At 48.2% G+C, this 20,568-nt stretch overlaps 2 protein-coding genes across 2 annotated transcripts; both read left to right on the forward strand.

Annotated features, from left to right (window-relative positions):
• The first annotated feature begins 5,114 nt into the window (after positions 1–5,114).
• Positions 5,115–5,802, forward strand: Ascl3 (achaete-scute family bHLH transcription factor 3). The gene has a single exon (XM_028894644.2). The coding sequence runs from the start codon at positions 5,275–5,277 to the stop codon at positions 5,800–5,802; it is 528 nt and encodes a 175-aa protein (XP_028750477.1). The 5' UTR covers positions 5,115–5,274.
• Positions 5,803–8,724: 2,922 nt separating this feature from the next.
• On the forward strand, positions 8,725–17,084 carry C1H11orf16 (chromosome 1 C11orf16 homolog). The gene is given in 6 exon segments (XM_028894634.2): positions 8,725–8,795; positions 9,280–9,355; positions 9,358–9,460; positions 11,097–11,253; positions 14,045–14,279; positions 16,195–17,084. Coding segments are annotated over 5 exon segments (1,233 nt in total). The 5' UTR covers positions 8,725–8,795; positions 9,280–9,297; the 3' UTR covers positions 16,875–17,084.
• The last annotated feature ends 3,484 nt before the right edge of the window (positions 17,085–20,568 follow it).

The raw sequence follows: 20,568 nt of genomic DNA on the forward strand, positions 1-20,568 counted from the left end.
TCATCAAAGGAAGTCAGGACAGGAACTCAAACAGGGAAGGAACCTGGAGGCAGGAGCTGATACAGAGGCCATGGAGGGGTGCTGCTTACTGGCTTGCTCAGTCTGCTTTCTTATAGAACCCAGGACCACATGCCATCACACACAATAGGCTGAACTCTTCCCTATAAATCACTAAGATAATGTTTTACAGCCAAATATTATGGAAGCATTTTCTCAATTGAGGTTCTTTCCTTTCCAATGACTCCAGCTTGTGCCAAGTTGACATGAAACTAGCCAGCATAAGCTGGAGAAATGACTCAGTGATTAAGAGCTCTTGCTGCCCTTGCAGAGTACCCAAGTTCAGTATCCAGCACCCACATTGAGTTGTTCACAACCACCTGTAACTCCAGCTCCAGGGGATCTGACGCCCTCTTCTGGCCTCCATAGGCATCTGCACTCAGGTGCAGATACCCACACACAAATGCACAGAAACATATAAATAAAAATGTAAAAATCTTTTAAGATGTTAGATTTTTCTTTCTTGAATTTAATCTAATATAACACATATTTGGTTATTTCTAGTTAGAATAAAGATCTTTCTTATTTATTTTAATAAACATTTTCAGAAATTCCAGCTTTTTATTTTTTGCTTGTGTGTGCATGCATGCATGCATGGTGTGTGTGTGTTATGGAGGGTGTCAGGTGCCCTTATCACTCTACACTCTGTTCCTTTGAGGCAGGGTCCTTCACTGAACCTGAAGCTAGTCTGGTGGCTGGCCAGCAAGGCCCACTGCTCCTCTTGTCTCCACCTGACCATCCCCCAGCACTGAGGTTACAGGGACAAACACAACCACTTTTGGCCTTTTAATGTGTATTCTGGGAGATTTGAACTCAGGTTCTTATGCTTGTGAAGCAAGTGCTCTTAACTAATGAGCCATCTTCCAGCCCCTTCAAAACATTTTGAAACACAATGATGCTTAACTATATTATAGAATATGTTTTCTTCATGACTCACCAGTTTCTGTTGAATTAAGGAAGCAGTAAGAACTTCTCCCTATATAGAAAACTAAACACTTACAGTATGCCAATTCCCAGTTTGTTTTAAAGGGAGTTATTTTGCCAACATGGCGCTATCAAAGCACCAGCTCTCAGGGTCACGTCACTGTATTGCATTACCCAGAAGACTTCATGCTGCAAAGGTTACATGGACCCTCTTAGTTCTGGTCTGTCTGAAAAAATACTGACCAGTGTTTGCATATTATGAGACTATTGTATTTTTCATAAATAATTTTTTATAAAACCATAAAATCCGGATGAATGGGAGTACCCTCTAAACAAAAGAATCAGACCCAAGTATCCAGTTTCCTAAGTAAACCTTTCAGCTTAGATTGTCAGGTGCTATCATAGCTCCATAGTAGGTCAAAGAAGAAAAAAAAACAACAGCTAAACCAGAGCCAGTTGGTTCTGTTTAACTATAAGCTACTTTGCATATTTTCACTAAATGACCACCTATAAATCAGGTTCAGTCAGACTCAGCTCCAAATACAGCATCTTGAACTACAAAACAGGTAAGAGACGCTTCTCCATACTGGCCCACGGGGAGACTGCAGAACAGCATTTTTAAGAAAAGCCTCAGGCACAGTTGATAAAAGTTATCATCAGTAGGATTATGCTAGTCTCTTAAGAAGTCGATGATGACCCACACAACAAAAGGCCCAGATTGTCCTGGTGAGGAAATCTAATGAACAGAGGTTCTGGCACCTGGCACCAGCATTGCTGCTGCCTTTGAAACCTTAGCAATTTATCATAGCCTCTGAGGAGGGAGGGAAGGAGGGCATCTCTAAGCTTCCCCAGCTCTCACATGCCATGATTCAATTGTATGTGCAATGGTGACTTTATATTTTTTACATTCTAGATTTTTTTTAATTATGAAAGTTAATGTTTTTATGCTCAGTGGAGCATCAAGAATCTCTCAGGATTTTATCATTAAGACCTCATTATTTATTTCCCAGAAGAGCTCTAAGATAGAAACCTGAGATGTTCCCGAGGTAGGTGTGTTCGTCATCCATTCGTGTATTTGGAAGCCTGAAATAGCAGCATAAATCCATTGCTTCCTTTGGAGATAAACTTGTACTCAATTCCCCCATACACACATCCAGACCCCCACTAGGCTTCCTATCTTCACCCTCTTCATGGCTGCATGCTTTCATCTTCCTAAATTTTATGCTTAAATTCTCTTGCATGAATGAAAATCGACCACACTTAAATGTCCTTGCACAGATGGAGGACTTTTTGGAAATGCTCGATAGAAAAGCCTCGTCATCAATGTGTCTTCAGACACACCATGCTCTAGGAATTATTCAAAAATCTCATAAAAACTTAGAATCTTAATTACCTGTGGTCTATACAAATCACTCAGATTTCATCTGGGGCAAGAGCTAAGATATTATTTAAATTATTCTTCAGGGTAAGAACCATGACTCAAAATAAAATTCTGCCTAAGTGGCTTTGAGGACATCTGCTTTACTTTTGAGGAACCTGACTGTTCTGGTTTCATCTTGTTTGCTGTGATAAAAAACACTCTAACCAAAAGCAGCTGAGGGGAGGAAAGGGCTTATTTCAGCTTACAGTTACAGTCCATCATCCAGGGAAACCAAGGCAGGGACCCAAGGAGCAGGAACTTGAAGCAGCGACCACGGAGGACCACTTGCTTAGCGGCTCACTCTCTGACTTGCTGGCTCATACTGAGCTAGCTTTCTTCTGCAGTCCAGGATCACCTGCCCAAGAAATGGTGCCACTCACAGTGGGGTGGGCCCCCAACATCAATTAACAGTCAAGACAATACCCTAGGGGCTGGGGAGATGGTTCAGCTGTTATGAGCACTTGCTACTCTTGTTTAGGACCTGGGTTTGGTTCCTTGCAAAGCTATCAGGCCACTTGCAACTGCCTGTAACTCTAGTTCCAGGAGATTTGACACCTTCTTCTGGTCTCTATGGATACCAGGCACACATGACATGTGGTGCACATACAGACATGCAGGCACACATACATAAAATAAGAAAAACAAAACAGAGAATATCCCAATACCGGCCAATGAGATGTAGACAATTGTTCTCTCGGGTGACTCTAGGCTGTGTCAAGGTGATAGTCAAAGCTAACTAGGGCGCTAGTATAGTTTCATTTAACTCGTCAGCTGTAGGCAAAAAAGGCCGTTATCAAAACTAAGCGGTGCAGGCTGCATTCCCTTCGCCAGGCGTTTTGCTTAGCTTTGACACAGGGGCTCATGAATCTCACCAGCCTCGGGTGACCTTAACCTTCCGGTTCACTTGGTGCTGGGGTTTGACTCCAGGGCTGAGCTGCGCTCCCTGTCCCCATTTGCTGGATCTGTGGCTTTGTCATACATACCTGCCCTCTTCTCTTCGCCTCTAGAATTCCTGGCTTGGGAATTTCCTAACTAGTTTCTTGTCTCAGCAACTTTTTCTATTTGACAGAATTCTGGCTCCTGTTTAATCTTCCAGAGATTTTTGTCTTCTGTTAGTTATTGTGGGTCATTTGGTCAGTAATTTGGCCGCTCCCATTTCCCGTTCCTCTCTTTTAGTTTTCATTGGCACTGCATCACTCTCCTCCCCAGCCTCGTTAGCACACGCTGTTCCAGGCATTCACTCCTTTTCCAGCCAGTCCCACCATGGCCTCCTACAACCCTCCCCCTTCTTCCCGGCGCTCCAGCCCCGGCCCCCGCCCCCCCCCCCGCCCTAGCCCCCGGCCCCTGGCCCCCGGCCCCCGGCCCCCCGCCCCCGGCCCCTGGCCCCTGGCCCCCGCCCCCAGCCCCCGGCCCCCGGCCCCCTGGCCCCCGCCCCCAGGCCCTGGCCCTCGCCCCCCCGCCCCAGCCCCCAGCCCCGGGCCCTCAGCCCCAGCCCCCAGCCCCTAACCGCCATTTCAGATTCGAGTTTCTTATCTTTTCGGAGGCCATGCCTAGGCCTCTTCACAAGGATGGAAACACACTAGAATCTGATCCTAAAGGCCATTCCTTCCATCACCCAGCAAGGCCTGTAGAGTTCCTGCTATGCTCAGGTAGAGAGGATCCAGTGCCAAGTTAGGTTTGGTGCCACATGCCTAGGATCCAGCCTCGGCTCTCTAACTAATGCCAGGCCAGCAAATACACAGCAAGACCCGGTCTCAAAACCACAAACAAACGGAGAGAGCGGCCCCAGCGTTATCTAGTCTTGTCTATAAACATTTAGTTTGCTTTGCTTCGCCTCTTTTTTGTATGCCAAGCCTGTGACTCCCAAAGACACTGGAAAATTACTCCCCGAGAAGTCGCCCCAGAGCTGTGGATCTGCTGTCCGAGGCCCACAGATCCAGCACCTGTGCTGTAATCATGAGCGTGGCCAGACCTCAGCAACTGTGCTTCGAAGACGCTCATGTTTTGATTCTCCACTGTGGGGGAAAATATTAACTAGATTTTTATGAGGTGCAGAGAAAGAGAGGGTCCATAAGTATCCATCTGTGAAGAAAAAGGAAAACAGCTAATTCCGGGATGAGGCATTGCTTGGACTTTTCAAATGCAAACCTTTTAACCACTGCAGGATGGCCAAGACCGCAAGTAGATATAGGAAGCAGGTGAGGCTCAGAAAGGGTTAAGACACCTGCCTGAGGACCCAGAGCAAGGGAAAGGAAAAAGTCCAGATTGAGCCCCTAAAGGATTTCCAGCAGAAACACAAGCACCCCTTCCCTGCCTCTTAGGGAACTAGTTAGCAACAGTGTCCTAGAAGACCTGTCGAGACTACTTTATACAGCCAAAGGTAAAAAGGTAGTGGCTATGTAGCTCAATGCACCTTGCTGATCACGGGCAAGGCCCTGGATTCAGTGCCCGCTCCCCACCCATCCCAGAGAGAGAGAGACAGAGACAGAGAAAGAGACAGAGACAGAGAGAGAGAATACAATTTTTGAAGAAGGAAAGAGAAAAAGGGGAGTCCTCCCTCCTCCCTCCCTTCTTCCTTCCTTTCTTGTTAGTGGTGGTAATGTTTTGAGACAGTTTCACTATATCTCCCAGGCTGCCCTTGAACTCACAGCTATTCTCCTGCTTCAGCCTCTGGGGTACTGGAATTACAAGTCTAAGCCACCACCCCAGCGCCTCCCACACAAGTGACTATAACCCTGTTTACTTTTCTATATGAGCCCCCAAACTAAGCAGAAGTCTCTTAGACATGAATCTCGGAGAAAGTAGATTAAACCTGCTCTTTTTGAATCTGGCCAAACTGACAAGCACGCCTCTGTTTCTAGGTGAAAGAGGAAATGATGGACACCAGGAGCTACTCCAGCCCTCCAGACAGGCTCTCCGTCTTCTCCGAGTCTGCCCACTTGCCACTGTCCAGACCCTTCTACCTGGACCCCATGGTCACTGTCCACCTGTGCCCTGAGGCCCCGGTGCCGAACCCTTACGCGGACGAGCTGCCTCTGCTGCCCTTTTCCAGCGATACTCTGATCATGGACAATTATGGCGACCCGTACCCCTTCCCCTTCCCCATGCCTTACCCCAACTACAGGCGCTGTGACTACGCCTATGGGCCGGCCTTCATCCGCAAGAGGAATGAGCGTGAGAGGCAGCGAGTCAAGTGTGTGAACGAAGGCTACGCCCGGCTGCGGCGCCACCTGCCCGAGGACTACCTGGAGAAGAGACTCAGCAAAGTGGAGACCCTCAGAGCTGCCATCAAGTACATCAGCTACCTGCAGTCACTCTTGTACCAGGATGAGACTGAGGCCGAGAGGAACCCTCGAACCACAAGCTGCGGTCCCCTAGAATCGTCTCTGAGAGTCATTTGAGCTGGCGCTTTCCAAAAACGGGGTCTCCTGCAGCAGCATCCAGTAGATTCTCATGCACGCACGTGGTTTGGGGGAGGGGACAACTAGTCCTACTACCGACCTTCATTAAATGTTGCTTACCTGGGTTTCAGATGTACTAAAGGGTCTCAGCCAGACTGAGAATCGCATGCTGGCCTCACAGCTTTAAGAACTCGGAGGGTAGAGAGTTCCCAGGGTTCTCTGCACCTCCCACCCCACCCTTCTTAGAGCCTTGGCCAAAGGTCCTCTCCAAAGTACGGATAGGCTGAAGAGTGACGCTCAGTGATTGTCTCACACTGGTAAATATTTGTTGATGCTATTTTCCTGTCCCAATCCCGTCACCTGTGTCAAAGCCACCATTAACTTTCATCCCGGATTCTGCTCTCAACGGTTCTACCCTCATTCTGAAGTCGTTTCTTTATCCTTTTGTGCACGACAGGTGTGTGTCCTGTAAGTCAGTGTGTACATACGTGTGAAGTTATTAAAATATCATTGCTCAAACAAACCGATGACTACCTTTTGACTGCTACCTTTGAATGTACCCCCTTAGTTTACTTTGTGGTTTTTTTGTTTTGTTTTGTTGCTCTTACTGTGTAGCTCTGGCTGGATTCTATTTAACTCACTGAGATCAACCTGCCTGTGCTTTCAGAGTCCTAGGATTGATAGCATGTGCCACCATGCCTGGACCCACTTGGCTTTCATCCCTGGACAAAAGGGAAGTCACAGTCTTGCAAACACATCCTTCTCTCTTTATTCTTCCATTTTAACTTGGAATATTTTCCTAACTACCACCACTGAAACCCCATGGTCTCATTCCATAATCCCTTCTGGCCGCCCCCTTCACTAGTCTTTTTTAGACTGGTGTTCAAGGCATGTGTCTGGGCCACAGTCATTCTGGTGACTGCAAAACTAGCTTTAGGACAGCATCATCACTCAAGGCACTTTGAGTTGACAGAGAAAACTCAGCCCAAACCGTCACCATCACAACCAACACAGAGATGTATTCCCTCCTTAACTTCTCTCTTCTCTCTCTCTCTCTCTCTCTCTCCTCTCTCTCTCTCTCTCTCTCTCTCTCTCTCTCTCTCCAGCAAGAAGTACAGGGAGCTGGAAAGATGGCTAAGTGGTTAAGAGTACTTGATGCTCTTGCAGAGGATCCAGGTTTGGGTTCCAGCATCTACCTGGCGGCTCACAACTCTCTATAACTCCAGTTCCAGGGGATCCAAAGCCCTCTTCTGGCCTCTGCAGGCACCAGACATGCCTGTAGTGCACATACATACATGCAGGCAGAACATTCATACATATAAAATAAAAGTAAATGAACATTTTTAAAGTCAGTGCAGAACACACTGTGAGGGGGCAGTGGGCTACTTGAACAGAGTGCCTAAGAGACTAGGTCTCTCTTTATGACTTTCTCAGGAAGTAGCCAACAGAATCTTCTAGAATTAGATATTTATTTCTGCACAAGAAGAAGAGAGTCTGAGCCTGGTGGTGGTGACACACACCTTTAATCCCAGCACTTGGGAGGCACAGCCAGGCAGATCTCTGTGAGTTCAAGGCCAGCCTGGTATACAGAGTGAGTTCCAGGACAGGCACCAAAACTACACAGAGAAACCCTGTCTCAAAAAACCAAAAAAAAAAAAAAAGAGAGTCTGTACACAAAATTCCCAGCCACAATCTTGAGGCTCACACACATGTCCCTGTGTGCCTTCTTGGGTCTTCTCCATTGAGCACCGTGACTGCTTCGACATACCAGTCTTTTGTGGATACAGGCATGAGAGCAGAATCTGGACTTCTTTATTTTTGTTTTTTTGAGACATGGTTTCTCTGTGTAGTCTTGGTACCTGTCCTGGAACTCCCTTTGTAGACCAGGCTGGTCTAGAACTCACAAAGATCTGCCTGTCTCTGCCTCCCGAGTGCTGAGATTAAAGGCATGGACAAATCACCACTGCCCAGACTTCTTATTTTTTTTTAATGATTTATGTGCACTGGTGTTTTGCCTGCATGTGTGCCTATGCGAGAGTGTCAGATCTTGGAGTTACAGACAGTTGTGAGCTGTCATGTGAGTTCTGGGAATTGAACCAGGGTCCAGTGCTGTTAATTGCTGATCCATCTCTCCAGTCCCAAGGAATCTGGACTTCTATTCCTTTGGTCACCAGTCTGTTCTCCATACTCCTACAGCTCACATACTTCCACTTCTTCCGTTACGTTTGTGTGTGTGTGTGTGTGTGTGTGTGTGTGTGTGTGTGTATGTGTGTATGTATGTATGTATGTACATGCATGGGCCTGTGGAGGCTAGGTGTCTTCCTCAGTTGCTCTCCCATTTATTTATTTATTTATTTATATTTATTTATAGACAGGATCTCTCATTGAGCCAGAGCTCCACATTTTGGGTCAGTAGTTGGCCATTAAGCTCTTCCTTCCATGCTAGGGTTGTAAACGCAGCCAGGTGGGTGCTGGGGATCCGAACTCAGGTCTTCATGCTCACACAGCAAGCAGTTTACCTTCTGAGCTGCCTTTCTAGCCCCAAGGCTACTTTGTTTTAAACTACAAGGAATGAAGAGTCCCTAGGCTGCTCAGTAGCTTCCTGATCCAGCCTCCTGCCTTCACTAGGTAGAGGTGGATAGACAGCCCTCTGTCTTTGTAGAGCTCAGCACCCCCTCACGGGACTCCCCCCAGATCCCTAAGAGGCTCCCACTGTAAGGAAGCAGCCCTTGAGATAGAGGGAGAATACAAAATTTGCCCTGATTCCCCCACTTTACCCCCAAATCTAAGTCTCTCAGTGCTTCGGGTCACTCTCTGCACATGCCCAGTACCCTCCCATGCCCCAGTGTAGCCTGCTGGATCACATCCATAGCAACCTGCTTGGCAACCTGCCTGGGAACCAAGAGTTGTTGGGCCAAGGCCATGAATGCCAACTGCCAGGCGGGGCTGAGACTGTGGCAAGGCTGAAGTCTCGGCTGGATTTGGGGTTTCAGGTAAGTCCCTTTGGAATCAGACCTGTGGCTTTGGGCCATGGTAGACCCTAACAAGTCTTAGGTGGCTGCTGCTGCCTCTGAATAAGTCCACAAAGGGGTTGGCCCTGTGCTAGTCCTGTAGGTGACCAGGTTAGGAGGGGAACTGGTGGCTTTTGGGGGGGTCAGGTGGCCAGAGCAGGGTGTGTAAAGAGAAAGGGCATGCTCGAGGGTTTCTAGCCACTGGGGAGGAGGAAGGAGGTAAAGCCCAGTGGGAGCTTTTTGTGACTCTTCTCTGGAGTGGTTACAAGCTGTGAGCACGCAGCTTTGAAGGAGGATTAAAGTAGGACTTCTTGAAGTTTCTAGCTTCCATTCTTTCAGCCCTCCCTAGATCCCGAGGGACATTCTGAGATAGGTACTCCAAAGCGGAAACTCTGGGTGTGTGTGGGAACCCTGGGGAGTGTCCTCTGCCAGGCTGAGACAACTGTGATGCTTGTGTTTGCTCCAGGTGGGTGCTCTGAGGGCCATGCAGCCCTCTCCCAGGCCTGGGCTGCCTCTGCCCAGATACTGCAGTGTGGCCACACCCGGAAAGCCCCTGACCTGGATGGTGCCGTGCCCCCCTGCGACCCCTTCACCTGTCCCTTTGCCACACAGGCACCCTGGCTGCCCAAGAACTGCACACTCACCAGGTACCAGCTTCTGCCCTCTGTCCTTCCTTTCTCCTCTGTTCCTGGTCCAGTTGAAAGTGCCTCAAATGCCTGGGATTTTCCAGAATGGCATCTTCGGTCAGCTGCTAAAGTGTGACTATGAGATGGCAATGGAACTTCAGCCTGTAGCAAGTTCCAGGGACCAGTCTTCCTGGAATAGGGGCATACCAGCCCAAATACTCAACTTAAAAAAAAAATTAATTTTTTTTTTTAAGTGTTTGGGTGTTCTGCCCACTTGCATGTCTGTGTACTACATGCATACAGTACCTGCAGAGGCCAGAAGAGGGCAGCAGATCTGCTCGAACTGGAGTTACAGAAGATTGTTAGTAGCCAAGTGGGTGCTGGAAACTAAATCCTGGTCCTCTGCAAGAGCAACAGGTGCTCTTAACCACTAAACAATCTCTCCAGTCCATTGCTCAAGTTCTTAATTTATTTGTTTGGAACACCTTGTTCAAGGCCAAGTTAAGCTTTTTTGGTGTTCTTTTGGTTTGATTTGATCTTTTTGAGACAGGGTTTCTCTGTGTAGCCCTGGCTGTCCTGGAACTCGCTCTGTAGATCAGGCTGGCCTCAAACTCACAGAGATTTGCCTGCCTCTGTCTCCTGAGTGTTGGGATTTAAAGAGTGCGCCACCACCGCCCATTCTCTCTCTCTCTCTCTCTCTCTCTCTCTCTCTCTCTCTCTCTCTCTCTCCAAGTTAAACACCTTTATATTCAGACTTGCCTACAAAACAGCTTTTTCAAAAGCCCAGGCCCTCTTGGGCTGGAAAGATTACTCTGCAGTTAAGAGTGCATACTCATTCTTATGGAAAACCTGACTTCAATTCCTAGCACCCACATCAGGCAGCTCACAAATGCCTGTAACTCCAGCTCCAGGGAATCTGAACACATACACTTCAAAAAGTAAAAAATAAATATTTGAAGGAAACAAAACCCCAAAGGCCAGATCCTCCATTCTGCAACTGCCCCAGGCCAGAGAATCCTCGGAATTGGCTTTGCCTTCCACTACTCCTCAGCCCCTTCAGGAGGTCCTCCGCTGCCCCAACTCCATCACTTCCACATCCCTCTGACCCCTGGAGTCAAGCAACTTGCAGTTTGGCTCCCCTGTCACTTTGTCACCTCATCCTAGAATCCCTCGCTGTCTTTCAAGCATTGATTAACACAAGTAGAGAAGCAGATTTCATTTTGGTTATCCTGAAACAATGTGCAGTCCAAAAAAGGGCCCTCTGTGTCCTTCACTTTCTAACTCCAGAGTTTTAGCTGGTCCTACAGGAAGTCATAGATTGCCACATTCTCCCTGGATTTCTGTTGCTCACACCCTTATTATCCTCATGCAGTGAGTCTCCTCAGATCAGACCCCGAGGCATGTGTCTTACTGGTTTTATTATTTCATGCTATATTCATATATTTATCTAGATGGGGACACACGCTATAGCTCACATGTGGCAGTCAGAGGACAACCTATGGGAGTCAGTTTTCTTCTTCCACAATGTGGGGTCTGGGGATTGAACTCAGACTGTCAGGCTTGGTGGCAAGCACATTTACCCTCTGAGCCCTTTCTACGGTCCATTGATGTTTTTAGGATTTTGCGCTCACCCCTTGATATCATTTGCTTTTCCCAGGTATGCCTCTTGTCACCCATGTACCCACACTGCTGGTACACCATGGCAGGGGCTTAGCTGGCTGGGAAGAGTCGGAGATGCTGCTGGCCCCTGGGTCCTGGCCAGGAGGGAACCTGACGGCTTTTATTATCTGGCTCAGATCAAGGCTGCTCCAGAGGCAAGTGCTTCTCCCCATCAGCTCCCCACACACTCCTCTGGGTGGCGCTGTTGCACCCGATGTGTATTGGTTGCGTACATTCGGAAGTACATTGGTTCTTGGCTGAGTTGTTAGGGCTGTGGGGTGAAGTGCTGCAAGATGAGCACCATGACTGACAGACCTACTCTGTGCTTCCCATTCTGAGGCTGTAAGACAGGCATTTCAAGTTTGGGTCTTTCTAAGGGCCACGAGGACGAGTCTGTTTCCTGCCCCTCTCATAGTTTCAAGTATTTGCTCAAAATCGTGGGGTTTCCTTAGCTTGAACAAGCAGCACCCTGATCTCTGCCTTCGATTTAACATGGCTTTCTCTATTATCTACTCACATTTCCTCTCTTTCCCAAATGGTTTTTATTTATGTGTATAAGGGGGTTGGATCTCCTAAAGCTGGACCACAGGTGACTGTGAGCTGCCTCATGTGGGTGCTGGGATCTGAACCCAGTTCCTCTACAAGAACAGCAAGTGTGCTTAACCACTGAGCAATCCTTCCAGCCCTCAAATCTCCTCTTTGTATAAAGACATCAGTTAGAATAAGGGCCTGCCATGCTCACTGTGACCTTAACTAATTATACCTGCAATGGCCTGATTCCTAAGAGGACATCACATGCTGGGGTACTGGGGAAAAGACTTGAATCCATCAATTTGCAGAAAGGAGAACACAGTTTATCCCTTAACAGTGAGAAAAATGTACATCAGTTCTGTTCAGGAAGATTCAGTGTGTTGAATCATGGGCCTGAGCCTGAAAGAGGAACCGCGATGTACTTCTCACATGTGGGCACTTGCTCTCACATACACAATCTTGTTCTGAAATGCCAGGACCAGTCCTGGGCTCCACTTCAGTGGCGACTTTCGTGGATCTCTCTGTTTGTTGAAACAAGGTTTCTCTGTGTAGCCCTGGCTGTCCTAGAACTCATTCTATAGAACAGGCTGGCCTCAAACTCTGAGATCCACCTGCCTCTGCCTCCCAGGTACTGGGATTAAAGGTGTGTGCTCCCAATTGACATAGCTTTTTAATTGCCACAATGTAGCACATGAATGGTTTATCACATTTAAGAGAAGGGCAAATCATCAAATGCTGAAAAGTGAACCCCTAAAGCCACCTGGCTTGGACTTCTCTCTCTCTTTTCTTTCCCCCCAAGACAAGGTTTCTCTGTATAACAGCCCTGGCAGTCCTGGAACTCATTTTGTAGACCAGGCTGGCCTTGAACTCACAGAGATCCGCTGCCTCTGCCTCCCAAGTGCTGGGATTAAAAGTGTGTACCACCACCTCCCGGCTTAGAATTCTCTTTTTAAAATTAGTTTTATTTTATGTCTGTGTGAATGTTAAGTATACCATGTGCGTGCAATGCCAACAGAGGCCAGAAGATCGTGTAGAATCCTCGCTCCCACCCAGAACTGGAGTTACAAACGGTTGTGAGCTGCCGTGTGAGAGCTGGAAACCAAACTTGGATCTCTGTAAGAGTAGTAAGTGGTCTTAATCACTGAACCATCTCTCGGGTTCCAAGTTTTAATTTTTTGACATAGGACCTTATGTATCCCAGGATGCCCTGAACTTTGAACTTGTGATTCTCTTGCCTCTGCCTCTCAGGAGCTGTGACTGTATGTTTCACTACCATGCTTGTCTTGTGTAGTGCTGGGCATTGAGTCCAGGTCTTCTACATACTAGGTGTGCACTCTACCGACTAGCTACATTCCCAGCTCCGGTACTTTACTTTCTGGAGTCAGACTTTGTGAATGTGGTTCCGTGTGTGTGTGTGTGTGTGTGTGTGTGTGTGTGTGTGTGTGTACGTGTGCCATGGGATGTGGGTCAGAAGGCAAGGGGGGGGAGTCAGTTGTCTCCTTCCATCATGTGGGTCCTGGGAATGAGCCATCTTGCTTGCCCCATCTTTTTGTTTGCTTCGAACAGGGTCTCGGTCTGTAGCCCCAGCTGCCCTGGCACTTGATATGTACCTCAACATGACCTGGAATTCAGTATAAAGCCCAGGCTGCCCCAAAGCTCAAGAGCAATTCTCCTGCCTCAGCCTCTCTTGTACTGAGACTATGGGTGTGCATTGCCACTCTCTGTTCCCTGTTGTATTTCATTCTGTTCCCCTATTGTTATACTTCAAATGTGTTTTTTTTTTTTTTTTTTTTTTAGGATTTATTTTATGTGTATGAGTGCTTTGTCTGTGTGGTGGTTTGAAGGAGAATGGCCCCCTTAGGCTCCTATGTTTGAATGTTTGGTCCCTAGTTGGTGGAACTGTTGGGGAAGGATGAGAGGTGTGGCCTTGTTGGAGGAGGTATGTCACTGGGGTGGGCTTGAGGTTTCAAAAGCCTGTGTGCACCATTCTCAGATCTCTCTGCCTTGTTCTTGTGGATCAAGAGGTGAGCTCTGTTTCTGCTTCAGCACATCCCTGCCTGCTTCCTGCTATGTGCCTCACCATGATGGCCATGGAGTCTAACCCTCTGAAACCGTGAGCTCAGTAAACACTCCCTTTTATAAGTTGCCTTAGTCATGGTGTTTTATCAAGGCGTTAGGACAGTAACTAAGACAGCCTGATTACATGCATGTATATCATGTATATATGCCTGGTGGTTACAGAGGCCAGAAGAGGGTGTCAGATCCCCTGGAGCTGCAATTATGGATAGCTGTGAGCCTCCGTGTGAGTGCTGAGAACCAAACCATGGTCCTCTGCAAGGGCAGCCAGGGCTCTTGATTACAGAACAATCTCCCTGGCCCCTAATGTCAAATCTTCCTCTATTTCCTTTCCCATAGCTGGAGAGGCGGGGGGCCCTGGTTGTGGAATTTGAGGCTCCCCTTGTCACAGGCCTAAAGCTGCCAGCCCAACAACGGAGAGTGGTATTTCCAGAAGATGTCATTCAGTTCTCACCATCTGGGCCACACTCACTGCAACCAGGTGACAAGGTGCTGGCACCCTGGGAACCAGAGCAGCAGCAGTTCGGCCCTGGCACTGTTCTCTTGGGCTTGAAGAAACAGAAAGGCCAAAGAGGTGAGGAAGCTCCTGTGACCTGACATCCCCAGAGGGGCACTGCTGGTGGTCATGGCTCCCCAGAGGGGCACTGTGGTAGTCATGGCTCCCCAGAGGGGCACTGTGGTAGTCATGGCTCCCCAGAGGGGCACTGCTGGTGGTCATGGGTCCCCAGAGGGGCACTGTGGTGGTCATGGCTCCCCAGAGGAGCACTGTGGTGGTCATGGCTCCCCAGAGGAGCACTGTGGGAGTCATGGCTCCCCAGAGGGGCACTGCTGGGAGTCATGGGTCCCCAGAGGGGCACTGTGGTAGTCATGGCTCCCCAGAGGGGCACTGTGGTAGTCATGGCTCCCCAGAGCGGCACTGCTGGTGGTCATGGCTCCTCAGAGGGGCACTGCTGGTGGTCATGGCTCCCCAGAGGGGCACTGCTGGTGGTCATGGCTCAGCGGTCTCAGAACTACAGCAAACAGAACCCTCACACCTTCCCCAGCTCCCTCACCCTGCAGGGGCAGCAGATCCACCGTCCTATCTTCCAGGATACGTGATGTTTAGTATCAGAGAGGACAGAAGCTGGCATGTGGCTTGTGTCTGTAATGCCAGCACTTAGGAAGCTGAGCCAGAGGACTGCTATAAATTTGAAGGCAGCCTGGGCTACAGAGTAAGAGTGTCTAAAAACAAAAAACAAAAAAAACAAGGGCTGGAGGGATGGCTCAGTAGTTCACATCACTTGCTGTCCTTGCAAAGGACCCAGATTCAGTTCCCAGCACTCACATGGAAGCTCACATCCTTCTGGAACTCCAATTCCAGGGGACCCAGTACCCTCTTCTGGCCTCCCTGGGCACCATGGTATGAATGTGGTACACATACATATATCCAGGCAAAGCACTTATGCTGTGGGATGGTCTGTATATCAAATCTGTTGCTCTGATTGGTCAATAAATAAAACACTGATTGGCCAGTGGCCAGGCAGGAAGTATAGATAGGACTAACAAAGAGGAGAATTAAGGGAACAGGAAGGAAAAGGGAGTCACCAGCCGACGCCATGACAAGTAGCATGTGAAGATGCCGGTAAGCCACGAGCCATGTGGCAAGGTATAGATTTATGGAAATGGATTAATTTAAGCTATAAGAACAGTTAGCAAGAAGCCTGCCACGGCCATACAGTTTGAAAGCAATATAAGTCTCTGTGTTTACTTGGTTGGGTCTGAGCGGCTGTGGGACTGGTGGGTGACAAAGATTTGTCCTAACTGTGGGTAAGGCAGGAAAACTCTAGCTACACACTTATACACATAAAAATAAAAATGTTTAGAAAAGAAAGCAAAACAACAACCAAAAAGACAAAATGCATAAAATAAAATCAAGAGAAACAACTTAGAACTACCATGTTGATTACCAAAACCATCATATGATGTGATGTCATATGTCTCTAATTCCAGCACTCAGTGGGCTGAAGCAGGGGGATCATGAATCTGAAGGTAGTGTGGGTTACATAATGAGACCTATCTCAGAAATGCAAACCAACAAACCCAACAAAGACATTATGTGTGGTGGCGGGGAAAATATTCTAGTCATGGGGACTGATCACTCACCAAGTCCTCCAGAGACTGACCATCCTCTTACGCCAGCCAATCAGCACTGCTGTACTTCAGAGAACAATAAGAAGCCTCTGCTGAGGCTGCATTTTGGTTTTGCATGAAAACCAGTTCCCTCCAGGTCCTCTTCAGCCTAGGAGGTGCCAGCACATCCTCCAGAGCTGGTGGTTAGTGTGCTACAGGAGCGGGGGACATTCCCACAGGCTCTCTGGTCACAGTGGCACATGAAGAGCAAGGAAGAGCAGAGGGATGGGGCTGAGGCTTTTGGCTTTGAGGATAGGGAAACCTTTATTCCAAAGAACCAGGAATTATTAAAAAAAAATGTCTTCCATTTCTGTTCATAGCATCTAAAGAAGAAGAGATCACTGTTCACTTCTGGAATGGCAAGACAACTAAGGTGCCTCTAGACAGGGTCCAGTGTGTGCCCCCCACTGTCTGGAAGAAGGCTGTGGAGAGACTAGAAACACCTCACACAAGGGACTACCACAGTCCTTTTCTTTGGGTACCTCACTGCTCTCAGCGGGGACCTAACACTGGATGCTCCACACACAAGCCTCCTCTGAACTCTTCCTTCTTATGCCCTCCCTGCCTCTCTCATGCCCGCTGCCAGCTTCTGTATCAGAGCTGTTTCTGCGGCTGTCCTGTGGTGGGGCCTAGCTGGTGGCCTCTAACTGGGACCTCAGAGGTCACAACCAGAAAACGCCCAGAGCTGGAGCTGAAGCCCACAGCTCAGCTTCTGCCCCTACAAGGTCCCAAAGAGGAGGCCACAGCCGCGTTCAGCTACAATATGTCCTCCTCTGAGGAAGAGAATTCAGAGAGCCATCTGGAGACGGGACTTCCTGAGAGACAGATGGTAAGCAGGGCAGTCAACACTGACCCCTTCCTTTCTGAGAAGCCGCGGCAGCAATTTGACCCCCGCCAGCTTGAGTGGAGGTACTGGAGGAGAAATGGGCCTGAGCCACCCCCCTGGAAAACCAGGTATGTTATACTGGGGTATGGCGCTAGCTTCCCAGGCAGGGGCTAAGGGCTGCAAGGGTCTCATGGGAATCTGGTATACTCTGGTGGGCTTGAAAGTAATGTATGGAATGCAGGCTGTGGGGGAGAATGTCAGCTCCCCCAGGAGAGGACAGATAGGCTTGATCTTTGTGCTCTGATTGGTACCTCTATTTAACACCCTCCTCTTCTTTGAGACAGGGTCTCATGCAACCAAAGATGACCTTGAACTCCTGATCCTCCCACGTCTACCTCCTGAGGGCTGGGATTACAGGCATGTACTACCATGCCAGGTTTATGAGGTGCTGGGTAGAACCCAGGGCATCATGCATGCCAGGCAAGCTCTCTACCAACATCCCTAGCCACATCTTCCTTTTTCTGTCTCCACTCATCTACTAACAGGGCGCTGACTGCAGGTGTTGATGAGAGTCAAGACCTGAGCAAGTATAGAAACTAGACCTTAAATGTTAGGGATTAGCCTGTACTGTCCACATGGGCCCCTTAGTAGGATGGGGGGGGGCACTGCCTTTTGCTGCTCATTTTAGAATAGATGGGCAACCCCTAGTTTCACCTTGCACCGAGGACTATGGAGCACATCTTGGTAGGTTAGAGAAGATGCATGTTACTATCTGCCCCATACCCATCCTATCTAAGTTCCCATCAGAGTGCAGAAAGAGCAGAAGTCTAGGTGAGGGAGCAGAGTTGCACGAGGCAGGTGGCCTAGAGAAGCATGGCCTAGGCTTCACTTTGGAGGCCCATTGCCACTGATCCCCTGTCCACTGAGGAGGGATCTGTGGCAGGCATACTATGCTCTGAGTGTTAAGGGCTTCAGGGCACTAGACACTATGCAAACTGAGACCCAGGCCTGAAGCCATTGGCCTGTTCCTACAACAGCTACTTAGCCAGAATGGACTACTCAGCGTGTGAGCAGCTCACTCTCACCACAGGACTAAGTCTTCAGTTCCAGGAGGTTGAGATCTTTTTTCTACTTTCTTGGGTGACTTCTCTAGATCCCAGGGTTGGGCACAAGTCAGTGCAGGCCTAAGTCTACTCAGATTTTTTTTTTTTAACTAAATAAAATGTGTATGGGTGTTTTACCTGCATGTATGTCTGTGTGTCACATATATGTAGGACCCTCAGAAGCCAGAAAGGACATCAGATTTCCCTGGGAGTGGTTACATACTGTTATGAGCCACCATGTGGGTGCTGGAAATTGAACTCAGGACCTCTGGAAGAGCAGTCAGTGCTCTTAACCTTTGAGCCATCTCTCCAGCCCCCTGCAGTTGTATTTTACAAGAGGCTTTCAGGAATTTCTCTGGCATCCAAAGTTGGGGATATTTCCTTCACCCCTGTCAGGGAAATAATTAGAAAGACAAGCATTCATTTCTGGTCAACTGAGAGGAAAGGTCTGGAACTTCTGTTAAAGTGGTCTCCAGGTCTCACTATAGCAAGTCTTGGCAACAACAGCTTGGAAACAGCTGTTTCTGGAATCCTCCTCCCAAGCAGTGACAGGATAGAGAATAGTTCCCAAATCTAACATTCATGCTGACTGACTCTTGACTTCCACCACCTCCTGCTTGGCACAGCCTGGAGAAAGAAAGGCTGTACCTACTCTCGTAAGGAAAAGCAACAGGGGTTAACCAGAGGGGCCGCGGTGATGAGACAGGCTCAGGTTTCTGGGTTTGGTTTCCATTGCTGTGATTTGAAATCTGTAGGGTGGACAGAAACCAGTCAAGGACAAGCAGACTCTCTCCCGCCCTACATCCATGCTACCACCTCCTACCTAAAGCTGCTTAGACCCATGTTCAGTCGCTTTCCCAATCATTGTATTAAAATATATGCAAGTCAGTTTTTCCTGTCAGAATAAATTCTGAGGCAGGAGAGATAGCTCAGTGGTTAAGAATGCTTATTGTTTGCCCGGGAGTGGTGGACGCCTTTAATCCCAGCACTTGGGAGGCAGAGGCAGAGACAGGCAGATCTCTAGGTTCAAGGCCAGCCTGGCCTGGTCTACAGAGTAAGTGCCAGGGCTCCACAGAGAAACCCGTGCTTATTGTCTTCCTGAGAACCAGAGTTCAGTGCCCAGCATGCACATCAGACAGCTCACAATCACCTAACTCCAGCTCCAGGGGACATGACACCCTTCTCTGGCCTATTCCATAGACACCCAAGTACACATGACATAACACTCATGCAGATACACACACACACACACACACACACACACACACACACACACACACATAATAAAAATGAATCTTTTTTCTTTTTTGAGACAGGGGTTCTCTGTGTAGCCCTGACAGTCCTGGAACTCACTTTGTAGACCAGGCTGTTCTCAAACTCAAGAGATCAGCCTGCCTTTGCCTCCCAAGTGATAGGATTAAAGATGTGTGTCACTACTGCCAGGCTAAAAATCAATCTTCAAGAAAATAAAATATTTCTAATAATTAATCATAAAGAAGAATAATGTATCTTTTGGGTCCTAGGTGTTTTGTTACAGTTCAGGAAAAGATTTAAACTTCTGGAGTAGCGCATGGAGCAACATCAGGAATATTCTAAATCCACACAGAGAATGTTCTAGATGGTGTATGGGAAAGGTCCCCTCCCTACCCTCCACCCCCACCCCCCAGCTATTTCTTCCTTTTTAGATCTATTTGTTAGAAGTCCCATCCCTGCTCTTTTTGTTTTTAGCAGTTTTGACAGGGTCTGGGTCAAACCTAGACTAGCCTGGTTCTAGGATTATGCAGATGCCATACTGCCTGTCATTGTCAACTGGCAAAGATGACTGACAGGCACAAAGCCAAGTGCGAGCCAGGGCTGGAGACAACAGCAAGTAACAAAGCTTTTTCCTTTCCAGCTTTGCATCCTTGTAAGGAAATGTGTTGTTTGGCTTCTAAACAGGCTTAGTATTTAATCAGTACTAATTATCAGCACTCCATCAGACAGTACTTGATGTCAGTCTGTCAAGTTCCAAAGTTTGACCATCAGCCTTCAGCTCTACCTCTTGTGATCCTCGGGTATGTGGGTCCTCTGCCCTCCAAACATGGCCTTCTGTATTCCCTTACAAGGGTACAAAGCTAGAAGGAAAAGACAGGCTGTTACTTCCCATTGTCTCTAGCACCGGCTCTACTAACTGATCTTGGGTTTAGGAACAAGATGTTGCCACAATAAGAAAAAAGACAAGGACAACCAACAGGACAGAGAGCCAACTGCAGTTGTGGGGACTACCCAGGAGCTAGCCCTGAAAGCCACCAACAAGAAACCACGGCAGTCTCAACCAGAAGCTGAACACAGACAACGAAGCCAGGCATTAGAACAACCAGAGAAACAGTTCCCTTAGTAGAAAAGTCCTGAGCATCTGGGTAAAGCAGAATGCCTGGGCAGGGCATCTAAGGGACTCCTTAAGTAGTTCTTCCTGGGGTCATATACTGTTTGAGGATGGTTGAGAAAACCACATACCCACTGTTGTGCATGTCAGAAGATGGAGAGGACCCACAAAGTTCATTCCAGGCTTCTGGAAGGATGTACAAGGATCCCTATAAAATGTTTCCCAAATCAGGCAGTTCACAACCACCTGTCATTCCAGCTCCAGGGGTCAGATCCCCTCTTCTGGACTCTGAGGGTACCTATACTCCAGGTGCACAAGTCCACACATAGACACATAATTTTAAAATTTGGGGCAGAGTGGACTCGTTGGTTAAGAGCATTTGCTGCTCTTAAAGAGGACC

Source organism: Peromyscus leucopus, chromosome 1 (assembly GCF_004664715.2).
Source record: "Peromyscus leucopus breed LL Stock chromosome 1, UCI_PerLeu_2.1, whole genome shotgun sequence".
NCBI classification, from domain to species: domain Eukaryota; kingdom Metazoa; phylum Chordata; class Mammalia; order Rodentia; family Cricetidae; genus Peromyscus; species Peromyscus leucopus.

What these genes read in the sequence shown, in the direction of transcription:
- Ascl3 (XM_028894644.2), top strand. Translation starts at nt 5,275, where the DNA reads ATGATGGACACCAGGAGCTACTCCAGCCCTCCAGACAGGCTCTCCGTC.